The sequence below is a fragment of the Astyanax mexicanus genome, chromosome 6 (genome assembly GCF_023375975.1).
Source record: "Astyanax mexicanus isolate ESR-SI-001 chromosome 6, AstMex3_surface, whole genome shotgun sequence".
Taxonomy (NCBI): Eukaryota; Metazoa; Chordata; class Actinopteri; order Characiformes; family Acestrorhamphidae; genus Astyanax; species Astyanax mexicanus.
The window spans coordinates 56,729,246-56,751,065 of NC_064413.1; the positions used below are offsets into that span (position 1 = coordinate 56,729,246).

General features: G+C 37.5%; 2 protein-coding genes across 2 annotated transcripts; both read left to right on the forward strand.

Moving 5' to 3' along the window:
- The first annotated feature begins 525 nt into the window (after window positions 1-525).
- Window positions 526-11,671, forward strand: LOC103033462 (NACHT, LRR and PYD domains-containing protein 12-like). Its single transcript, XM_049480306.1, has 8 exons — window positions 526-817; window positions 1,965-2,081; window positions 2,866-4,830; window positions 6,603-6,776; window positions 7,100-7,273; window positions 8,332-8,505; window positions 9,706-9,752; window positions 9,911-11,671. Exons 1-8 carry the CDS (start codon window positions 714-716, stop codon window positions 10,450-10,452), a joined length of 3,297 nt encoding a protein of 1,098 aa, XP_049336263.1. The 5' UTR covers window positions 526-713; the 3' UTR covers window positions 10,453-11,671.
- Window positions 11,672-16,093: 4,422 nt separating this feature from the next.
- On the forward strand, window positions 16,094-20,203 carry LOC111196374 (zinc finger protein 501-like). The gene is made up of 3 exons (XM_022685596.2): window positions 16,094-17,109; window positions 19,818-20,008; window positions 20,160-20,203. Exons 1-3 carry the CDS (start codon window positions 16,094-16,096, stop codon window positions 20,201-20,203), a joined length of 1,251 nt encoding a protein of 416 aa, XP_022541317.2.
- The last annotated feature ends 1,617 nt before the right edge of the window (window positions 20,204-21,820 follow it).

Here is a 21,820-nt window from a genome sequence, read left to right on the forward strand (position 1 = left end):
AAAACATGATAAAGAGTACTAGCCTTTGTTGAATAGCTATCCTCCGCTCTCCTGCAGCTTTATGAGATCCAGTAAATTAAAAAAAAAATGTTTATGTAATTTTGTTTTTGGTGTTGGTTCTTTACATTCTACCTTTTCGTTCGTGCTCAACGAAACCACTAGAAATAACCCTGATAATCTAAAGCACAACAATTTACTCTGATAATCTAAAGCAACTAACTAAAATAACTTTGATATTCTAAAGCACTAAAATTAACCCTGATAATCTAAAAGAAAAAACTTCTTAAATGATAAAATAGAAAGTAATCAGTTGGACAGGTTTTAGGAATCACCTATTAGGGTTAATGTGTTGGACCTAAAGGATTAAATAACTACTTCCTGAACTCAGTCAGCAGTGGAAAAACAGGTACAGAAGCATCACCTGTCGCCGTTAGAGAGGATCACACACCTACGCATTTAGGATTTAAAACGGTAAGATTAAAAACTCATGGAAAACAGTAACTTCAATCTATTTATTTTACTTTATACACTCTACCATAATGAAAGCTTGTTATACAGAAAATGGAATATTGTGTGTAATATCATAAAAAACAAAATGTGCATTACATGCATGATGATACTGATAACACTTTATTTGGAATAGCAACATAAGGGCTTTAGACCTCTTTCATAACTACTGAGTGATGTAGTTACTAATCATAATAAATCTCAGGATGAAGCGTGCAGAATCTCCAGAGTCCAGATCTGTGTCCATAAAGACGGTCCAATCCATGTCTGAACCAATCAGCTCCAGTGGAGGAGGAGCTTCTGACTCAAGGTAAACCACTGTCAGCTGTTTCATATTTTTCAAAGTGAATTAATTTCCTATATTAAAAACTTGCTATAATAGATGGAACATTATTGATCCCAGAGGGAAATTATTGACATCCAGCAGCAGGTATACATAATACACTAAGGTTACAAAAAAAGAATAAGATACAGACAATAAATAAACGTGGAAAAACTCACAAAGAGATTGAGCTACTGGAACAGGTAGGCTCTCACGTTGAGTTGAGCTAATTGAAAACTGACAGAGCTTGGAAAAAAAATTATATTGTCTGGAAATTGTTAAAAACGGAGCCATTAACAATGGAGAACTCTAAGAACCTTGGTAAATATTTTAGGATCATGTTCTAGGTGCAGTTTTGGAGGATGTTTTGCTGCGCCAGGACCTGAATAACTTGCTCTTCAACATTCAATAGTTTTTACTTCATTTTAAACAGTCTATTTGCGGTCTCTAATATGGATGAATGCCATGTGAGCTGTTTTCTTTTGTGAAAAAAGTGCTCAGGCGTTTCTGTTTAGCCCTGCTTTAGATCACTGAATTAGAGGTCTCTGAAGAAAGACAGGTTTTGGCTTTTGCTCATGAATATTCATACATGCAAATATATTGCCTCTGATTGGCTAACGGCACTGCAGCAGAGAATGCGCTCCCCCCACAGTCAATTTTACAGCTCTAAAACTCAAAGGACAAAATGTTTTCAGAGATACAGCTTTAGTTAAAGATACAGCACTGAGTGCTAGGTAAAGTTAACCTTTAAACATCACTTAATGTCACTTAATATATTTTTACTGCAGACAATGGAGGTTGAGGAAGATTTTTATGTGCAGCATCATAAACAACTCAGAGACCTACTGTATTTCACAAACAACAAAAACAAGAAGATTTTAGCGGAATGAGACCTTTAACAAATGAGTTATTTGCATTTAATATTATGACATGAATAAATATGATAAAATAAGTTAAATAATAGTGTAAAGTAGAGTATGTTTTGTGTTTGGTGCTCTATATCTCATATTACATTTAGTTTAAAGATGTAAAATCACTCACTGCAGTAAAACAGTAAATCGTTAAGATGTAAATATTTTTTTTCACAGCACTTCACACTGTAAAGGTTGGTGATTTTCTCTGTGTTTAATATCAGCAGGACTGAAGCTGAAACAGCAGCTTCTTCAGGATCAAGCTGTGTGTCTATGAAGAGTGACTGGTCTTTATCTCATCCTCCTGATCTTAGCGATGGACCTGAACCTTCTGATCAAAGGTAAGGAGTACACCAAGCCCACAGAGATTCATTTACCATCTTTAAACTTTTTAATTTCTAATCCAGTTCAAATTTTAAAAAAGGGAACTGGGTGATGTATGGGTTTAGAGGCAGGGCAGTGGAAGTAGAAGAGCTGATTGGACTGAGCAGTGTGCCTCTGATAGCAATAAGATGCAGATGGTTGTAAACCACAAGGGGGGGGGGGGGGGTGATATTATTGATTGACCAATTTTCATATTGTGAGTGTCCACGTACCAAAGTACACAGAAACATCATCCTCACCTATAGCACAGTTGAACCTGTGAGGGCGCTGCAGAGGCGAAATATCTCAATAATGGAATAACTGCATTAAACCTTTTTTGAAAGTTAAAAAAGGTTTCTAAAATTTTAAGCAGAACTGATATGCTTTATTACTTTAGAGGAACACATTTAATTAATAAAATTATTTTTTATTTAATAATAAAAAAAATAATATTCTTGTTGCATTTGTCCTTTGGGTGCTCCAAAATCAATAGGGGCAATAAGTGACGGCTACCATTATCTAAGGTCCTAAAACACAGAATAAAGCAGTGTAACCCAGTGTAACTGTCCTGTGCAACCCAACCATGTGCTCAAATTGTTTAAAATAAAACATAATATGCAGAATAGTGCTCTGTGCTATAAAGCGTAATAACCACAAAGCAAAGGACCTTTCTCCATGAATGTATATGGGAACTTACATCAATTTACATCTAGACAAGGTTTTTAAAAGTCTGAATTATTGCATGTGTTTGATCTCCATCAGAAAGGTATTCACAGAAGCAGCACTGCAGGAGAACATACTGTGCATGGGAACTAGAGACCAGCAGCAGAACTCTTCCCAACCTATGGATGAACTTCTGCACAGAGTCTCAACGAGACACAAAACCAGCCTGAAGAACAAGTATGAGAACTTATTTGAGGGAATCAAAGCTCCAGAGAACAGAACCCTCCTGAACAGGATTTACACTCAGCTCTACATCATAGAGGGAGAGAGTGAAGGGGTGAATAAAGAACATGAGGTTCTACAGATGGAGGAAACACAAAGGAAATCCTTACAGGACTCTCCAATCAACTGCCTAGATATATTTAAACCTGTACAAGCTCCTAAAGAAGGATCAGAAGAAGAAAACATTAGAGGAGTGATAGCTGAAGATGTTAGGCACAAAGAAAGAAAAGGAAATAAAGAACCAAAAGTTCAGAAGGTCAGAACAGTGCTGACTAAAGGCATCGCTGGAATTGGAAAAACTGTCTCTGTTCAGAAGTTCATTCTGGACTGGGCTGAAAAAAAGGCCAATCAGGATGTAGATTTCATGTTTGTTCTTCAGTTCCGGGAGCTGAACTTGATTAAAGATGATCAGTACAGTCTTCATGAACTTCTGTGTGTCTTTCATCCTGAGCTCAAAGATCTGGATCCAAAGATCTATGATGTGTGTAAAGCTGTGTTTATATTTGATGGTCTGGATGAAAGCAGAACTTCGCTGGAGTTTGAAGAGTGTGAGAAAGTGTCTGATGTATCCTTGACATCATCAGTGAGTGTTTTAATGACAAACTTGATCAAAGGAGATCTTCTTCCCTCTGCCCACATCTGGATCACCTCCCGACCAGCAGCAGCCAATCAAATTCCTCCTCAGTTCATCAACCGTGTGACAGAAATTCAGGGGTTTACTGACCCACAAAAGGAGGAGTACTTCAGGAAGAGGATCAGTGACCAAGACCAAGCCCAGAAAATCATCTCCCACATTAAAACAGCGAGGAGCCTCCACATCATGTGCCACATTCCCGTCTTCTGCTGGATCTCATCCACTGTGCTCCAGAGAATCATGGATCAAGACAGTGATACAGAAATCCCTAAAACTCTGACTGAAATGTACTCCCACTTCCTGCTCACTCAGATCAACATGAAGAAGGAGAAGTATGAGGAGAAAGATGAGAGAGACACACAGAAACTGCTGGAATCCAACAGAACCATGCTTCTGAAACTGGCTGAACTGGCGTTCAATCAGCTGATGAAGGGCAATGTGATGTTCTATGAGGACGACCTATTGGACAGCGGCATTGACATCACTGAGGCCTCAGTGCATTCTGGGATTTTCACTGAGATCTTCCGGGAGGAATGTGTGATTTACCAGCGAAAGGTCTACAGCTTTGTTCATCTGAGCTTCCAGGAGTTCCTGGCAGCTCTCTATGTGCTTCACTGCTACCAGAACCAGAACACGAAAGTACTGGAGGTCTTTAAAGCATGGTGCCTACAGTGGTCTGAGAATGTAAAACTGGAGGAGCTGCTGTGTGGAGCTGTGCATAATGCTGTGCACAGTAAAAATGGTCATCTGGATCTTTTCCTCCGTTTCCTGCTGGGAATCTCACTGGAGGCCAATCAGAGAATCCTACAGGGTCTACTGACACCCACACACACCAACTTAGAGAAAACCATAGAATACATTAATAAAGTAATCAAAAACTATCATGGCCTTTCAATGGACAGATCCATAAACTTGCTCCTCTCTCTGTCTGAAATTAAGGATCAGTCTGTCTCGAGAGAGATTCAGGAGTATCTAAAATCAGAGAAAGTTTCACAAGTGAAGCTCTCTCCTGGACAGTGTACAGCACTAGCCAATATGATTCTGATCTCAGAGGAGGTTCTGGATGAACTGGACCTAAAGCAGTACAACACATTCAAAAAGGGTCACAGCAGACTGGTTCCAGCAGTGAGTGTCTGCAGAAAAGCCTTGTGAGTATTATATCTACATTAATGTAACATTGTGATTGTTTAATGTAAAATTTTAAATTATTATATTTAAAACAATACATGAAAAACAAATCAATTTATTTAGCACTTTTTGCAACTGATGTTGACATGCAGCTTTAAACAAACACTTCATTCACCCCACATACTTTCTGCCCTTCTTTGACTATTAAATTAACCCATTGACATCGACACATGCAAGTTCTCAGTGAAGAAGTGGATCATCATTGATCTCTCTACCCCCTGTGGCTCCTCAGTTCCTTCAGTAAACAGTATGGTGCCCAATGCAGAAATTTCAGAAATTCAGGAACTTTGATAAAAGCTCAAGGCCCTGTTCAGTGTGGCACGTTGGGTTGTTTGTAGTTATTTTTTGAAGCATTTCTTTGTTCCTACTAATCTACCAGCCTGCTATACCTTCAGTTTTGCTTAGCCATTAGCTACTTTGCTGACAGCCTGCTTAAAGCTGGCTATTTGTGTTGTGTAACAACACATCAGAGGTGTTACTAACTCTGGAAATATAATAAGCAGCAGGAAGGAAGTGAAAGAAACCAAGCAATGACCCTACAGTGCTTTGCTTTGCGTACACTGTAATTATAAGAGCACCAAATACGTTGTTTGCCTACTTTATAAGAAACCCTTTCCAGGTAACTTCAGATTCATGGTGTACAGCTAAACTGTAGCCCATCTCAGTGTTGCCAACTCCTCAGTAAGGAAAGTTGCTATTGGCTGTCCTAAAAGTCGCTAAAAGTCACTAAATAACGTCATCGCCTAATTTGCATAATACATGTTTTTGAAGCTGTAAAGGATTAGGATTGTGAGAGAAAAAAATGTGAGTAAAAAACACCATAAATGTGTTAGAAATGTTACAAATGAACAACTTCTGTTGCTTTTTAAATAGTAGGTCACTTTTTTACAGTAACTTAATTTTAATGTGAATTACATAAATTATTTTTTTGCGTGTTCTTAAATGTTATTAGAAGAGCAGCAGTTAGCCGGAACTGTTATTTTTCCTTAGTTTGTTTGTTTTATTTTATTTTTTACGTTTTCTTAAGTTTTCTTTATTTTTAAACCTATCATAGACAAATTGTTGAATGGTTCAATAGATGTTTAGCTTTTTATAAAGAGGCAGACACTGTGGAGGAGGTGAGTGACAGGCTATGTGGTGAATGAATGAGACTGTGTGAGTTAAATTAAGGGGTTTCTGTTCATGTCACACTGAAGACACATTAATATTAATACTTCTGCTCTGTAAATACAGAGCGGGGTCAGCGGCGGCGGCTGTGGGCACGCGCGATTCATTTGCATTGTGTTGGTGGAACGGTGTGTGTGTGCTCTGAGTGTGAGAGAGTGTGGGTCTGCACTGTGAGTGTTGTGGGGCGGGGCTCACGGCAGAGCCCGCTTCCACAAGTTGTTCACGGTTGTTGAAAACTGATAAACAATATCAGAGAGGAGAGATGGGCCAGATGCTGAAAGATGTAAAAGTGATAACATTTTGATAACATCATGTAAGGGTTAAAAGCCAAAAAAGTCAAACAAGTAACTTTTCCAAAAAAAGGCCAAGGGCAAGAAAATGGTTATTTATACATAGAGAACTAAAGGCTAACAGGTGTGTAATTTAATAGTCATGTGACTGGGAAAGTGGGGACTGTCTCTGAAAGCAGTGAACACATGACAGATTGTTCAGAGGTTTGTTTAAAATATTGAGTGGTATGCCCACTTTAACTGTACAGTGAACTGTGTTTATTATTCTTTCACAGACTAGCTGACTCTAATCTCACTGAGGAATCCTGTAAAATTATCTCATTTGCTCTACAATCAGTAAACACCCCTCTGAAATATCTGGATCTCAGTAACAATGACTTACAGGATTCAGGTGTGGAGCTGCTCTCTGCTGGACTGAAGAGTTCACACTGTAAACTGCAAACACTCAGGTATAAGCTTATGAGCTTATGAGTAGAATGTATAAACTGTATACTCAAAACAATTCACATTCACATCTATTTTTAAGAGCAACTTAAAATAAAACAAAGTATGTAGTTAGGGTGGAATTTAAAAATGCTTCTTTTAGTAAACTCTAATAATGTACAGTATCATAAACTGACTTGATTGTGAACTTTAAGTACTGTTGTGCAGGAAGTGTCTAGTTAAAGAGAGAATAAACTATAGCTACAGTCAGACTTGAAGCCCTTTTTGCAAGCCACTGTTCATATACGCAATATTTTTCTGGAAGTTTTAATTTCTCATTTTCTTGCAGGCTAGCTTTGTGTAATCTTAACGAAAAAACTTGTGAAATACTGGCATCAATTCTACAATCGGTAAATGCCTCTCTGGAAGATTTGGATCTCAGTAATAATGACCTGCAGGATTTAGGAGTGGAGCTACTCTCTGCTGGACTGAAGAGTTCACACTGTAAACTGCAGATTCTCAGGTACAATTTATGTGAAGGGTTGAGAGCCAAGTGTATACATGTCTGTTTCTCAGAACATAAAATATTTGTGAAATGGGGTAAACCTTTCTACATTAGTTCAAACATATATTCAGCACAGCCAACTTCATGATTTTGCCAACTGAATTTTCTTATTTTATTATGAGAGTAACTAATAGGGCAGTTACATTTTCACCCTGGTGACTTACATTTTGGACAACCGGGCAGCATTAAGTATTGTGTATTGTACTGCAGCTGTTTTTACCATGTATAATTTCCTTCTTTATTATATTATGTGAATTAAGTCTCTTAAATCTTGGAATCTTGAAACAGATTTTGGTCACAACACATGGAGTAAAATTAGATACTGGGGTCTCTAAGGAGGAGAATTGGTATGAACTTAGAGGTTAAAGACATGCCTGTTGTTAGTTCCATAGGGCAATTAAATATTTCTAGGAGGGGCAGTGCAATGTAGAACAAGTGGAGACTTTGAAGTCTTTGAAGTTGTTGGCATATTTAGACCATAAACTAAAGGTTTCACAATGCATTGCAGTAACTACTCAGAGCCTGGTTATTCTATTATACTCATGAGATCAAGTGAATAGTTTATTTTTTAGAGCAAATTTTGCCATTTGAAGATGGAGTTGGTGGAGCTTATGAAAGGAAGAAGTTGAGGTACACAGATTTGATGTCTAAGGTGAGAGAGTGTGGGTTGTATGGTTAGAATTAGGTTTTGTGTTGAGTGCAGCCATGTAGAAATTATCAGAAGTAGCTAAGAGATTTAGTCAATGGTTGTGGTTAAAAAGGCATGAGGTTGATAGGGAAGTGTGTAGTGGGTTTGAAAGTTTAGTATTATACATAGATTGCTTTATATTGCTTTATGTTGAGATAGAGGTTGTGAATAAAATCCTTTAAAATGTTATGTTTATAGTTAGGAAGGGATTGAATCTGGCATGCCATACTTTACTGCTGAGTCTTTTGGAGATGCTTTGTACTTTATTTACCCCCAGTTGTTAGGTGTAGGATTACATAATGTACTTGTATTATGTTCCTTTCTGCAGATTGTCTGGTTGTATGGTTACAGAAGAAGGCTGTTCTTCTCTGGCTTCAGCTCTGAAAATAAACCCCTTTCACATGAGAGAACTGGATCTGACCTATAATTATCCAGGAGAGACTGGAGTGAAGCTGCTCTCTGATTTAGTGCTGGATCCACATTGTAAACTGGAAACACTCAGGTAAATGTCATATGCCCAATATATATATATATATATATATATATATATATATATATATATATATATAGTATGTATATATATATATATATATATATATATATATATATATATATATATATATATATATATATATATATATATATAGTGTGTGTGTGTGTGTGTATATATGTATATATATATATATATATATATATATATTTTTTTTTTTTTTTACCTAGGCTCTGTGGCTTAAGGGTTAATGGTGTAACATGTTTTACTGTTTCAGCCTCTTTCCACAGAGGTATCTGTAGGGCATTGTGCTGATATTTTGAGAGTCATTGAAAATAATTGTTTCATACAAAACTCAGAAAGTAAATGATTTCCTCATATGGTGTATCATGGGTAACCAAACTACACATATACAAATATACATTACCTGTTTTTGTGCATTCACTCAATGCCTCATTGGTTTAGATTATAAATGAAAGGGGTATCCATATTAGGCCAGTGTGGGTACAATGATGCCCTTGAAATGGCATGGGGTGCTCCATTGTTTCTACATCTGTCTTGCTGTCAAAGACTCTCGACAAATTAGGGGCATGAGGCTGACTCTCAGCAGCCAAAAAGGCTGAGATATTTGGGAAATGCAATTGTAGTTTGAACAGGCAACTGCCTAAATAAATGTTAAGATTGCAAATGGATGAGGTATTGAAATATATTGCAATGAGTTTCCAGCTCAGTTAGGGAAAGAAAATGTGCTGCTCTAGGTGATCTAAGTTTGGTCTGGAGTGAAAAAGAAAAAGAGAAAGATCAGCTTGTGCCCCCCTATTGTAGTGGGGCTGATGTAGTGCAAAAAAAAAGATCTACCATCCACTACCTTACTGCCTACTGGTAGTTAAGAGGCATGAAATAGAGAACTGATATTCACATTAGTTCCTATCATTCTCTCCTCTTAATTAAACATTTACAGTATGACTGTAGATATACAGTGTCGTACATCATTTCTTTGTTTTTTTAACTTGGTAAACTAAAAGTAGGGGGGGTACAAATGACTTGCAGTTTACTTACAAATAGTGTCTAAACTGCAGAAAAGTTATTAATGAATCTGCACCTTACTCTTAGCAAATGCTACAAATGACCTTGACAGGTTTTCCAAAGTTGATGAATATGCACCATTATTACTGATTCTAATCAAAATATTTTGTGTGTGTGTGTGTTTAGGATGGAACATGGAGGGAAGAGTAGGATGAAAACAGGATTAAGGAAATGTAAGTTCAGCATAACACACACTGCACAAACAGACAAACAACAAACACACTTTAAAGGACATGCACCGACATCCATTCCCACACACATACACAGTTAAAATGTATTGAATTCTAAAAGTGCAAATATAAATATATATTTTTTCTCCATATGAATGTAGATGCCTGTTATCTCACTCTGGACCCAAAAACTGCACATGCTCGTCTGTTTCTGTCTGAGGGGAACAGGAAGGTGAAGTCTGTGGATGAAGATCTGCCGTATCCGGATCATCCGGACAGGTTTAAGTTCTGTGAGCAGGTTCTGAGTGTGGAGAGTCTGACTGGACGCTGTTACTGGGAGGTTGAGTGGGGTGGTAACAGGGCTGATATTGGAGTTTCCTACAGAGGAATCAGCAGGACAGGTGGATCAGAGTGCTGGTTTGGAAACAATAAACTGTCCTGGAGTCTGCTCTGCTGGGGCGATCGTGATTTCAGTCACTACGTCCGACACAATACTTCATATCATTCAGTAGGTTCCCCTCCCCTCTGGTCCCGCAGAGTGGGGGTTTATCTGGACCATCCGGACGGTGCTCTGTCCTTCTACAGCGTCTCACCTGATACCGACACACTCACTCGCTTCCACACATTCAGAACCACCTTCACTGAGCCGCTCTACGCCGGGTTAAGAGTTTATCATCACTTATCAGTGTGTGAGATAGAATAGTGTGAATGTACACATTATTTTGACTGAGTGTATTTTGAAATCGTTTTTTTTTTTGGTATATCACAATGAAACAAAACTTTGGAGGTTATTTAGTCGCATACAAGCCAGTGTGTTATCAGCTCCAAATGAACAAACTGTTACGTTTTCACAGTCCATTTAGCATATGGCAGATTTTTTTGGAATTACAAAAAATGGACAAAGGAATGGACAAAGGAACTTGCAAAAAATGAACCGGCTACAATGAAAAATAATTGTTATGATGGAGATATTGTCACTGTGGTGCACCCCACAGCTCCTAATAGTTCATGAATTTCTAGCAAAGTGTTACTAGTTAGTATATATTGGAAGACCTGTTACTAAACCGTTTCAGATCTTGGAACACCGAAATCAACAATTGTTCATGATTTAAGAAAGCAAAAGTAAATAAAACAGTACTTTGATTAGAAATATGAGTCGCTTGATTGATGGATAATTTGTAGGGGAATGTAAGTTATAATATTATGCCTCTGCATTAGTCCAAGCTCAGTAACCAAAGACGAAATAAATCATGGGTAAATATTGGTAGTGAATTTGACAAATGGAGAATACTAGGAGCCCAGAAGGACTACAAGACTGGCTATTTTTCTCCTGAACAGGACACTAAGCTAATTTAGTCAGGTAATTTATCACAACCACTATGTTAGCTTGTATCTTATTACTACCTCAGTTGTAGACTCTATATTCACTTTTTTTTTTTACCTAAGCATATGATTATATGTTGAGCGATTTCTTACATCCAAAATAGGTAGCGGTAGATGGTGCTAATTGACATTTCAAGCAACTGGTTATCTGTAACTGAGATTTAGATCAGGCTGTAGATTTATTTTATCTGTTAAAATAAACGATTTATTACTGGCGTATGTAAAAGTAGTAGCTCCAATTCTAAGGTGTGTATCGTCAGAGCAGTGGGCTATAACGGAAGTAGTAGCTAGCAGTACACTAAGCTAGCTAGATAACTGCGGACAAAGTTATATAAAATCCGCATGAGCTTATTTATAACATTTCTTTTAGGTTTATTGCACTTAGGCTGCACTTAAAAGGGTGACACTGAAGACAACCCCTTTTACAACCCATTATTTTTTAACTGAATAATTTATAGGGATATTTTTTACTCTAATGTGGAAACATTTTTGGTACGTCACTATGACACAAAGCTTTGGAGGTTATTTGGTGGCATACAAGCCAGAACACCTTTTTATTTATTTATTTCTTGTTTTTCACCTTTTCAGAAACTTTCAGAAGCTTTGAAGTATTAAGCTGTTGAAGCCGTTAATGGTCATTAAATTTCAAAGCAGAGATGTACAATAGACATTGATGACTGTACTGATATATTCCATCCAGCGGTTTTATACAAATCAGTGTGGTTTAATGGTGAAACATACAGAAAATGCGTTTGATTACATATATATTACATACTTTACATATAAAGGCTCTCTCATCTCTCAGCTTGTTTTTTGATACCTGATGGCATTTTAACTTTTTATTTTCTGTATCTTTTTGGATATCTGTAATGCTAAAACAATTTGAAGTAAATTAAATCAATATTTTAAAGGTTAAACCTTGACTAAGGGTCATATTTTCTCTTTTGAGGTATCTCTACTATCCAGGCAAGCTTTCTATATTGCTGTAAGCACTTGATTGTAATAACCCACAAGCCTGATGCTTAATATATATATATATATATATATATATATATATATATATATATATATATATATATATATATATATATATATATATCAAAAACTACCTGGCACTGAGCCATGTAAAACAAACCCAACAACTGCCCTATACAGGCAATTATACACACATGTACAAATAAGTAAATTAATAAATAAATTAAATTAATATATGTTTAATTAACATTATCCTCTTGAAAGGGCCTAAAACTTCATCTTGTTGACAAGGAAGCTGCACTGTCTCCATCTAGTGTCATGGTAAGTACTACAACTACTTTCACATGGTGTGCAATTTTGCATATACAGCTCTGGAATAAAAATAAGAGACCACTTAAAAATGGTGAATTTCATTGACTTTACCTAATTGAAAACATCTCTATCACAAGCCATCAAATCAAGCTGAACTGCTTGATTTTTTTGCTCAATGAGTGGCATAAAGTTATACAAAAGCAGTGTGTAAGACTGGTGGAGGGGAATATGATGCCAAGATGCATAAAAACAGTGATTAAAAACCAGGATTATTCCACCAAATATTGATTTCTGAACTTTATGAATATGAACTTGTTTTCTTTGTATTATTTGAGGTCTGAAAGCTCTACATTTTTTTGTTTGTTATTTTAGTCATTTCTCAGTTTCTGCCAATAAGTGCTCTAAATGAGAATATTTTTATTTGGAATTTGGGAGAAATGTTGTCCGTAGTTTATAGAATAAAGTGCTCTCTACATTTTTTCCAGAGCTGTTTATGCAGCATATATTCAACTGAACTCTTTTTATTGATTTTGTGAGTAAATAATTTGCATTGTTTTGTTGAAAAATGCATGGACATCTTATTAAAAGATGTGTTCTAGAAAAGCAGCATACATTGCTCTGAGGTCTCAGTGTACTTTTCTGCATGAATGTTGCTTCACATACAGCTCTGGAAAAAATTAAGAGAGCACTTCAGTTTCTGAATTAGTTTCTTTGATTTTGCCATTTATAGGTATATGTTAAAAGTTATTATTATTACAAACACAGGACTATTTATATATATATATATATAAATATATATATATATATATATATATATGTGTGTGTGTGTGTGTGTGTGTGTGTGTGTGTGTGTGTGTGTGTGTGTGTGTACATACACGTGTGTGTGTGTGTGCTAATAAAATGTTTTTTTTTCACGTCCAGTATGAATGTAGTACAAGTCAATTGTTTAGACACGACCTGATGGAGAACCTGGGATTTAACTACAGTTCCCATGATGCATCAGAACTCCACCTCCTGAATAACAGTAGAAAGGTTTGGAAGATAAAGTGGAGCAGCAGGAGAAGCTTCTAACACGGTAAGATCTCACCTGACACCACTGTAGGAACACTGAGGACTAGATTAGTGTGTGTAAAGATAAGTTTAAATACAGTTCTTAAGTCATTTAAGTTGTTGTTTGATGTTGTTTGGGAGTCGCAGCTTATCGCACTTGCAGTACCCAACCTTACCAGTATTTAGCGCTATTTTACAGAATAAATACAGTTCGTATAAAACACATATTTGACCAAAAATAAATATATTCCTATATATGTTTTATATTAAACTTTGGTTTGGTGTTTTGTGTATACTTTGCTTGTGTCTGTCCTTTATTTATTTATTTTTTCTGTTTCCAGTGTTTTTACTGGGCCTGTTTTCTTTAGTTCTTTTTGGCATTACACTTTAATTGTATATTTTACTTTTTTTTTTGTTTGTTTATTTTGGCCACAACATTTGTTCCCTTATTTCTTTATCAAATCAAATTTGCTACTTGGTCACTGTGTGGTCTTTTTTATGTATTTGTCATGATACTCACTAATACTAATTAATAATACTAACTACTTTTTAGGCTGTGCCCCAATTGTTTACTGATTGCTATAATACTAATTTTTTGTAGATGAAAAAGTCGATAGGAATTTTGTATTAGAGACAATCAGCTTTTGAAGTGCACGGGATGTAAAAAATACATGTGAAAGACAGGAAAAGGGAAGGTTTACAGAAAAACTTCAAAGAGCTGCAGTTCTTTCTACTCTCCGCTTAGACAGGGCATTAACTACAGTAATAAAGAGACTGGAAAACTCGTCTTTTAAAATGTCTTCAGAAAACATGCAACTAAACTTTTTCACATTTTAGAAACATGTAATAAAGCAGAACCACCACTGACACTTTAATTAATAATATCTTGAGCTCCCTGAAATCACACATGATTTTAAAGTGTTCTGTGTATTTTCACCAACAAAAATAGGTTCTGGAAGAAAGTTGGAGCTGGAAACATTAAAAACCTTATTTTTACCTGGAAGAATGGTTCTAGTTGTCAAGTTAAAAAGGAGCAAGGAGTATTGACCACACACTTGTGCATACACACTTGTTTTTATTATTCTGTGTGATTCGGTTTGAAAGCTATTACATTTTAAAATGTATATAATTTAATAATTAGTAGAATTGGCAATGTATCCAAATTTCAAAGCGTGTGTGTGTTTTCTGACACCTAGCTGTATCATCCACACTTATTTTTAGTGTTCTGTGTAATTCGGTTTAAATTCTATTGATTTTTTAAATATATAAAATGTAATATTCACTAGAATTGGCACTGTATCCAAAATATAAATGGTGTGCGTGTCTGCTGCCACCTAGCTGTGACATACACAGTTGCTGAAATGCTATTGAATTTGTGAATATATAAAATATAATAAAAAATTAGAGCATTTTGCATAATATTAATGGGTGTGCAATTTTCCTCATGACTCAAAGTAAACATCCCCGTTATTCTGATGTGTATGAACCCTAAGGATATGGAGCTATTGGTGTTTTTTTTTTCTTAAAGCCATCTATTCTTATGTGGGAACATTAAAAGGCATTTTTATGCACTGAAGTGATTTGGAGGTAAATAAATGAGTGTGTACAGATGTAGAGGTGGTTAGAAGTACATGCATTTTATTCTGACAGGAAAAGTGCGCTTAGTTTTTCGGTATTAACGCTAAAAGGGCGTTGCGCAAATTTCACCCAAACAGTAAAAGGAAGGGTGTGCGTCACTGTCTGTGGTCGTACTGTCCTGATTATGTAAGGATCTGCTGGCTACCATCCTCCGTTCAGAAGTTCTTAGAGCCGAAAAGTCGAATATCAAAAATGAAACTAACTTTACCGTGGTAGTATGAATTACTATACATAATTAATTTAAAAAATCTGATTATTATAGTCTGACTTATGTAAACTCTTGATCTGATTACTCAAGTTTATTTAAACATGCTGATCAATAAATAAGTGACTAATAAAATCTTTACATTAATGCATTTTGGATATAATAAAGATAAAAACAGGAAACATTTCCCTTTAACTATTTAACAGTGAAATTGTGATCATGCCTAAGGTGGAAATATTTATTTTTCAGATGAAATGATAAAAAACTATTTTTGAGGTATTTCTTTCATAAAAATATGACCCAAGGGCTCCAGCGGTCTGAAGTGCTGCCACCATGATCAAGAGATCGCTTGTTTGAATCCCGGTCATGCAGCTTGCCATCCGGTGCTGAAGCTGTCTTGCTCTCTCTGGGTGGGTAGAATAGATGATGCTCTTTCCCCTCATCACTCCTAGGGTGATGTGGATCAGCACAAGGCTGCATCTGTGAGCTGATGTATCAGGTGTTGAGGCATCACTAGTGATCGGGGAGTCCTAATGAGTGAGTTGAGTAATTGGCTGTGTTAATTGGGAAGAAAAAGGCAAAAAAAAAAAAAACAGTGTCAGAGAATCACCCTGTAAATTTTTCTTTTCGTTTTTTCGCTTTCAGAATTAAATGGATCTAATTCGCTGCATTAGGAGCTGCAACAAGTGGAAAATTATTGGAATGTTGAAATCAGGACAGATTGAACGATGGTGTCCTGAGTAGAGTAAGCATCCTTTGTTTCTCAGCAGCTTGTAGAAGAATGCAGGACTCCGATACAGGCAAGAGGAAAACCTATCGCTTCTCTAAGAGTCGAATAGTTTGCGTCAAACGACACCAACAGTCGTTTCTGTGCTCAGAATGTGGGAAAAGCTTTAGTAGTCACAGTAATTGCCAACGACACCAGCAGAAACATGGAAGAACACTTAGTAACCACAGTTCCACGGGACTGGTGCCATACGAGTTCTTGGACTGTAGGAACTCTTCTAACCAAGAGAGTTCCCTTGAGTCGGAGCGGCTCGCTCACACCGAACCCGGAGAGAAACCGTATCCCTGCTCCGACTGTGGCAAGAGCTTCCGGGACCAGAGCAACCTCGTCAAACACCAGAGCGTCCACTCTGGAGTCAAACCGTACACCTGCTCAGAGTGCGGGAAAAGTTTTTCCAAGCTGTGTACTCTCCAGCGACACCGGCACATCCACACCGGCGAGAAACCGTATCCCTGCTCTGACTGCGGCAAGAGCTTCTGGGACCGGAGCAACCTCACCAAACACCAGCACGTCCACTCCGGATCCAAACCGTACACCTGCTCCGACTGCGGCCAGAGCTTCAACCTCCAGAGCAACCTCCAGCGACACCAGCGCGTCCACACTGGAGAGAAACCGTATCACTGCGCCGATTGTGGGAGGAGCTTCAGTCAACAGGGCAGTCTCCTCACGCACCGGCGCATTCACACCGGGGAGAAGCCGTACTACTGCACCGAGTGCGGCAAGAGCTTCACCCACCACACCAACCTCCAGCAGCACGGGCGCATCCACACCGGAGACAAGCCTCACCGCTGCACCGACTGCGGCAAGAGCTTCCGAGAGCGGGGAACCCTGAAGAAAGACCAGCGCATCCACACTGGCTCCAAACCCTACGACTGCACAGACTGTGGGCGGAGCTTCAATCAGCAGAGTAGTCACCGTCGACACCTTCAGACCCATACGAGACTCAAGCCATACTGCTGTTTAGAGTGTGGGAGGAGCTTCACACTTCCGAGTTCTCTCCAATCCCACGAGTGCGCAGAGAGGGAGGCGGCATCTAGAGTTACATGGGTTTTACAACTTTCCAGGAACATTCAGGAAAAAGAATATAATAGAACAATTTTTTTTTTTTTTTTTTACGGTTGCATTTTTCCCTAAATTTCCCCCACTTTACTCAGCCAATTACCCAACCCACTCACTAGGACTCCCCCTATCACTAGTGATGCTCCAACACCAAGAGGGTGAAGACTAGCACATGCCTCCTCTGATACATGTGAAGTCAGACTCCGCCTCTTTTTGAGCTGCTGCTGATGTAGCATTGCCAAGTAGCCTCACAGCGCTAACGCTCGGAGGAAAGCACAGCGACTTGGTTCTGATACATCAGCTCACAGACGCAGCCTTGTGCTGATCCACATCACCCTAGGAGTGATGAGGGGAAACTGTGCTCTCTCAGGGCTCAGGCAGGTGATGGCAATATCACAATAGACCTTTATTTTATTTTTTATGTGATTATTTTGTGTTGTAATAAATATTACCGTATGTTCTGTAAATAAATCATATTTTCTTAATATTTAGTAAATCACGCATATAAAATATTTATTTTTTAAGGTAAGTAAATTTATGTATAAGTTATTTTAGTTTTCTAAGTTAGAGATTTATGTGGAACGAGATATAAAAATGTTCCTAGAGCCTAAAAGTCTGTTACCAATTTCCCAAAGCTTAAGGCTAGGAGGAGTTAGGGTAACCATGAGCGATTTTAGGACAAATTATCTAAGACCATACTATTACCTTTTGGTGTAAATTCGTCAACCTTGTTTTTTTCTATACAAAATAACTCATAATTGGAAAAAATGCCTAAGCAAGGGCATATGCATCACGTTTTATTCAAATATGTCATAAAGTAGACTTTAAATTTTTTTTTTTTACCAAATCATTGAATTGCGTAAGGCTATACTACCCCGTGATTTATTTTTTATATACAAAAAAAAAACACTTTTCCTGGTGATATTACATTTTCAGTATGTAATATCATACTGAAAACTATTTAACATATAAATACAATGTAACATTATATAAAATTATTTTATATTCCCTAAAATTCCATTTTCATTTTCCACCAAAGTAATTCAATTACGAAAGGATATACTATTACATTTTTGTGTAATTTTATGTAGTTATCCAGTTGCATTGAAATTTGCCTGAAAAAAACGTGTACAAGTCTTTCACCATAATCATTCAATTACGAATGGATATGCTATTCTTTCTATTCATTTTTGTGTAATTTTTGACTATTTGTCAACCTTTGTTTTTATGAAAAATTACTAAAATGAGAAGGAAAATGTCTGGGCATCCAGTTTTATTGAAATATGCCCCAAAAAACATTTTTTCAATATACAGTGTATTCAGACAAATTATTGCTGGCAAATTATTTAACTATTATAAAAACAGTGTAATATTATTTTAAAATGTACATTATTTAGCATTTATTTGACAGCATTGGTGTTCTTTGTGTTTTTTTTTTTTTTAACTGATTTTAGAGACATTTTAGTGATGAAACTCAGCTGTATTTCTCGTGAGCTTCAGTGGTTCAGTGGTAGAATCGATGCTGCTGAGATCAGTAGGTTGCTGGTTCGAGTCCTGGTTCAGGTGCTGCTGTTTGATTGGCTAAAGTATCAGTGTGAAGGTAAAACAGCAGTGTCAATAGAATGTAGCCTTTTTTAATGTTCCACTAAAATCGTCATGTAACATCTTGAATATGTACAGCGTGTTCTGACAAATATATAACCTTTAAAATACAGTGTAACATTATTTAACATTTAAAACTTATTTATTTATCAGCATTGGTGTTTGTTTTTTTATTTTTTTTTATTTTTTTATTTTAGAGACATTTTACAGACGAAACTTACACTCATAGTCTGAAATGAGTGTTTCAGTGTTTGTGGATGATCCTTCAGGAATACCTGGAACACTAAAAGAACTGAACCTGTTTTAGGAAGGAGTTAGTATTTAAGGTGGTATTGATGTTGAATCATCTTCACACCTGAAAGTTCAGACTAAAGTCAGAATCAAAGTTCATGAGTATAAACACAGATGTTCTGGTTAGTTTTAGGTTCACTCTGACTGAGTTGAGTTGGGTTGATCTCAGTAAAGAACATTGTGATGATCTGTCGTCTCCACCTACTGAATCTTCCTCTACTGAACACTGAATGATTTCCAACACGTCATGCTCTCAGTTTCTGCAGGTCGCTTTTCCAGGTGTTTCAAACCAGCAAAGAAGAGGATTCTCACTGCAGATGATCCAGATCAGGATTCAGATGATCTAGAAGATCACTTCTTATAACTGGACCCAAAAGTAGCACCTCTTTTATTCCACAGTCAGAAACATTTCCAAAAGCCTGAGTGAGGATTTCAGAGGTTTGAGCTGTGTGCCTGTTCTATAAGAAGAAGCAGAGTCTTAGAAACATGGTTTCAAGAGTGGTTCTTCTATGAAACCATTCAAAAGTTTCCCTTTATTACCCACAACATGCAATGTAAAAGATAAATGCTTAAAAAAAACCCCTACCGGACAGAAGTCTGATTGGGTGGCTCAGTGGTTTGAGCTGTGGATCAGCAACCAGTAGGTTGTTGGTTCAAACCCAGCTCAGGTCGGCAGGTTGAAGTTTTGCACGGCTATGTCCGAAATCAAAGGTCAAGTTTAAAAAAAAAAGTATGGTAGATGTGAGATCCTGTGGCTCAATGGTAGACGCTATGCCTCCCGGTCAGGAGGTCATCGGTTCAAGACCGATCAGGAACTCCAGATCACGGTTGAGGACAAGGTTCAGGAAGACCTGCGGGCAGACCCCGAGGACGAGGGGATGTCAGAGGGAGACCCAAGAACGGGGGTGGAAATGATCCGGACTCCCCCTGGGGCCTCCAGAGAGAAGAAAGCAGGGGGTTATGGAGAAAATAACTATGTTTTAAATCTATACAACATCATTTAAAATCTTCTCCTTTTTCCCCCCCCCCTCGCTGCTTCTTCTTCTTCTTCTTCTTCTTCTCCTCCTCTTGCACCCATACCTCTTAATTCTCCTCACTGGCCCTCCAGCTGTCTCCAGCTTCATCATCCAACCTCAACCCATCACCACCTGAGACCAGGCCAGATTTGAACCAGCAACCTCTTGATTACGAGGCGAGGCTTTTCTCACAAAGCCACCAAGTCTCACATGAGAGTAATGCTTTTTTTTGGGGGTTTGTCCTTTTATTTAGGGCGGGGGAGGGAGGGGGGGAGAAAGAGAGTGAGTGGACGAGCGAGAGAGAGAGAGTGTGAGCGAGCGAGAGAGAGAGAGAATAAGCTGGAGAGTTGGGGCACTGGTAGACCTTACAAGTGATTGTTCAGCATTAGTGTTTCAGTCTCCTCTTCTTCAAGAGATTTTGGTTTCAGATGATCCTAAACACTCTATCATGTCTTGGATAGAGGAGGAAAGAGGGTAGTTGACCTTTGTTGAGGAGAGAAGCTGGAGAGATTTTGGTTTCTTGGACTTTTGGTTCTAAGTTGTTGAGCTTGGAGACCTTATGAGATATGACCCAACATTAGTCTTTTAGTCACCTGAGACCAGACTTGTTTCCTGACACTTTGATTTGAGATGATCCTAAATACTAGATTAGGTCTTGGTTGAGAGAAAGTGAAAAGTTGACTTGAATCTAGGGAAGAATGTATGAATGTATGGTTTCTTGAATATTTGGTAGAGTGTACCTAAGGAGTTTTGATCAACATTAGTGTTTCAGTCACCTCTAACTCAAATGACTCTGGGTTCAGATGCTCCTAAACACTAGCATGTCTTAGTTAAAGGAAAGTGAGTAGTTAAATTTAGTTGACTCTAGAGAAAAAGCTGAAGAACTTGTAACTTAAACTCTTGGTTCTAAGTTGTTGAGCTGGTAGACTCTACCTGATGAGATATGACCAACTTCAGTCTTTCAGTCTCCTCTAACTCAAGTGACTTGATTTCAGATGCTCCTAAACACTCTATCAAGTCTTAGTTGAGGGAAAGTGAGTAATTGACTTTAGTTGACTCTAGAGAAGAATCTGGAGAGATTTTGGTTTCTTGGGCGTTTGGTTCTCAGTAGTTGAGCTGGTAGACTCTACCACCTGTAAGAGGAAGAGGAAGAGCATGTACTGAATGATTTATTGTGGGAGATGATCAGTGGATGAGTTGAATGGAGCTGAATGGAGATACAGTTCCTCACAGATACCCAACACTAACACATTTAGTTTAATGTAGATTTAGGTGCTACAAAGAGATCTTTGAGAACGATTCCACAGACGTGTTCACTCTTCTCTGTGAAGAACTGATGGAGCTGTAGGGTTTTATTTCAGATAAGCAGAAGATCATGTGGTCATTTAGTAGTTTGAAGACTGATTGGCCAGTTGATTAAACAGGTGTGCTGCTGGTTGTTATAGAAACGTAACCCTGAAGCCACACCCACTATTCATAGATAAGCTCAGCTCTCCTGCTGAAAAAGATCCAAATTCATATGGCTATACTATTACCTTTTTAGTGGACTTTTAAATCATTCTTTAAACTCTTTTTCCCCCATTAAACATAACTAAAACCAGTGGTAAATTTAGTTGGTATTTTGCAATGAATGCAGTTTCATCTAAATATGCTATAAAATACTTTTTTTTTTTTTACAAAAAATCAACAAATAAATTAATAAAAGCTATATACTATTACCTTTTGGAGTGTTGGACCATTCTTCAAATTCAGT

Coding starts and splice junctions, on each gene's coding strand:
- LOC103033462 (XM_049480306.1), top strand. CDS start 714: ATGAAGCGTGCAGAATCTCCAGAGTCCAGATCTGTGTCCATAAAGACG. Junction 818..1,964: donor GGAGGAGCTTCTGACTCAAG/GTAAACCACTGT, acceptor GTTTAATATCAG/CAGGACTGAAGCTGAAACAG. Junction 9,753..9,910: donor GAAAACAGGATTAAGGAAAT/GTAAGTTCAGCA, acceptor ATATGAATGTAG/ATGCCTGTTATCTCACTCTG.
- LOC111196374 (XM_022685596.2), top strand. CDS start 16,094: ATGCAGGACTCCGATACAGGCAAGAGGAAAACCTATCGCTTCTCTAAG. Junction 17,110..19,817: donor AGTTCTCTCCAATCCCACGA/GTGCGCAGAGAG, acceptor GCTCAATGGTAG/ACGCTATGCCTCCCGGTCAG. Junction 20,009..20,159: donor CAGAGAGAAGAAAGCAGGGG/GTTATGGAGAAA, acceptor CTGGCCCTCCAG/CTGTCTCCAGCTTCATCATC.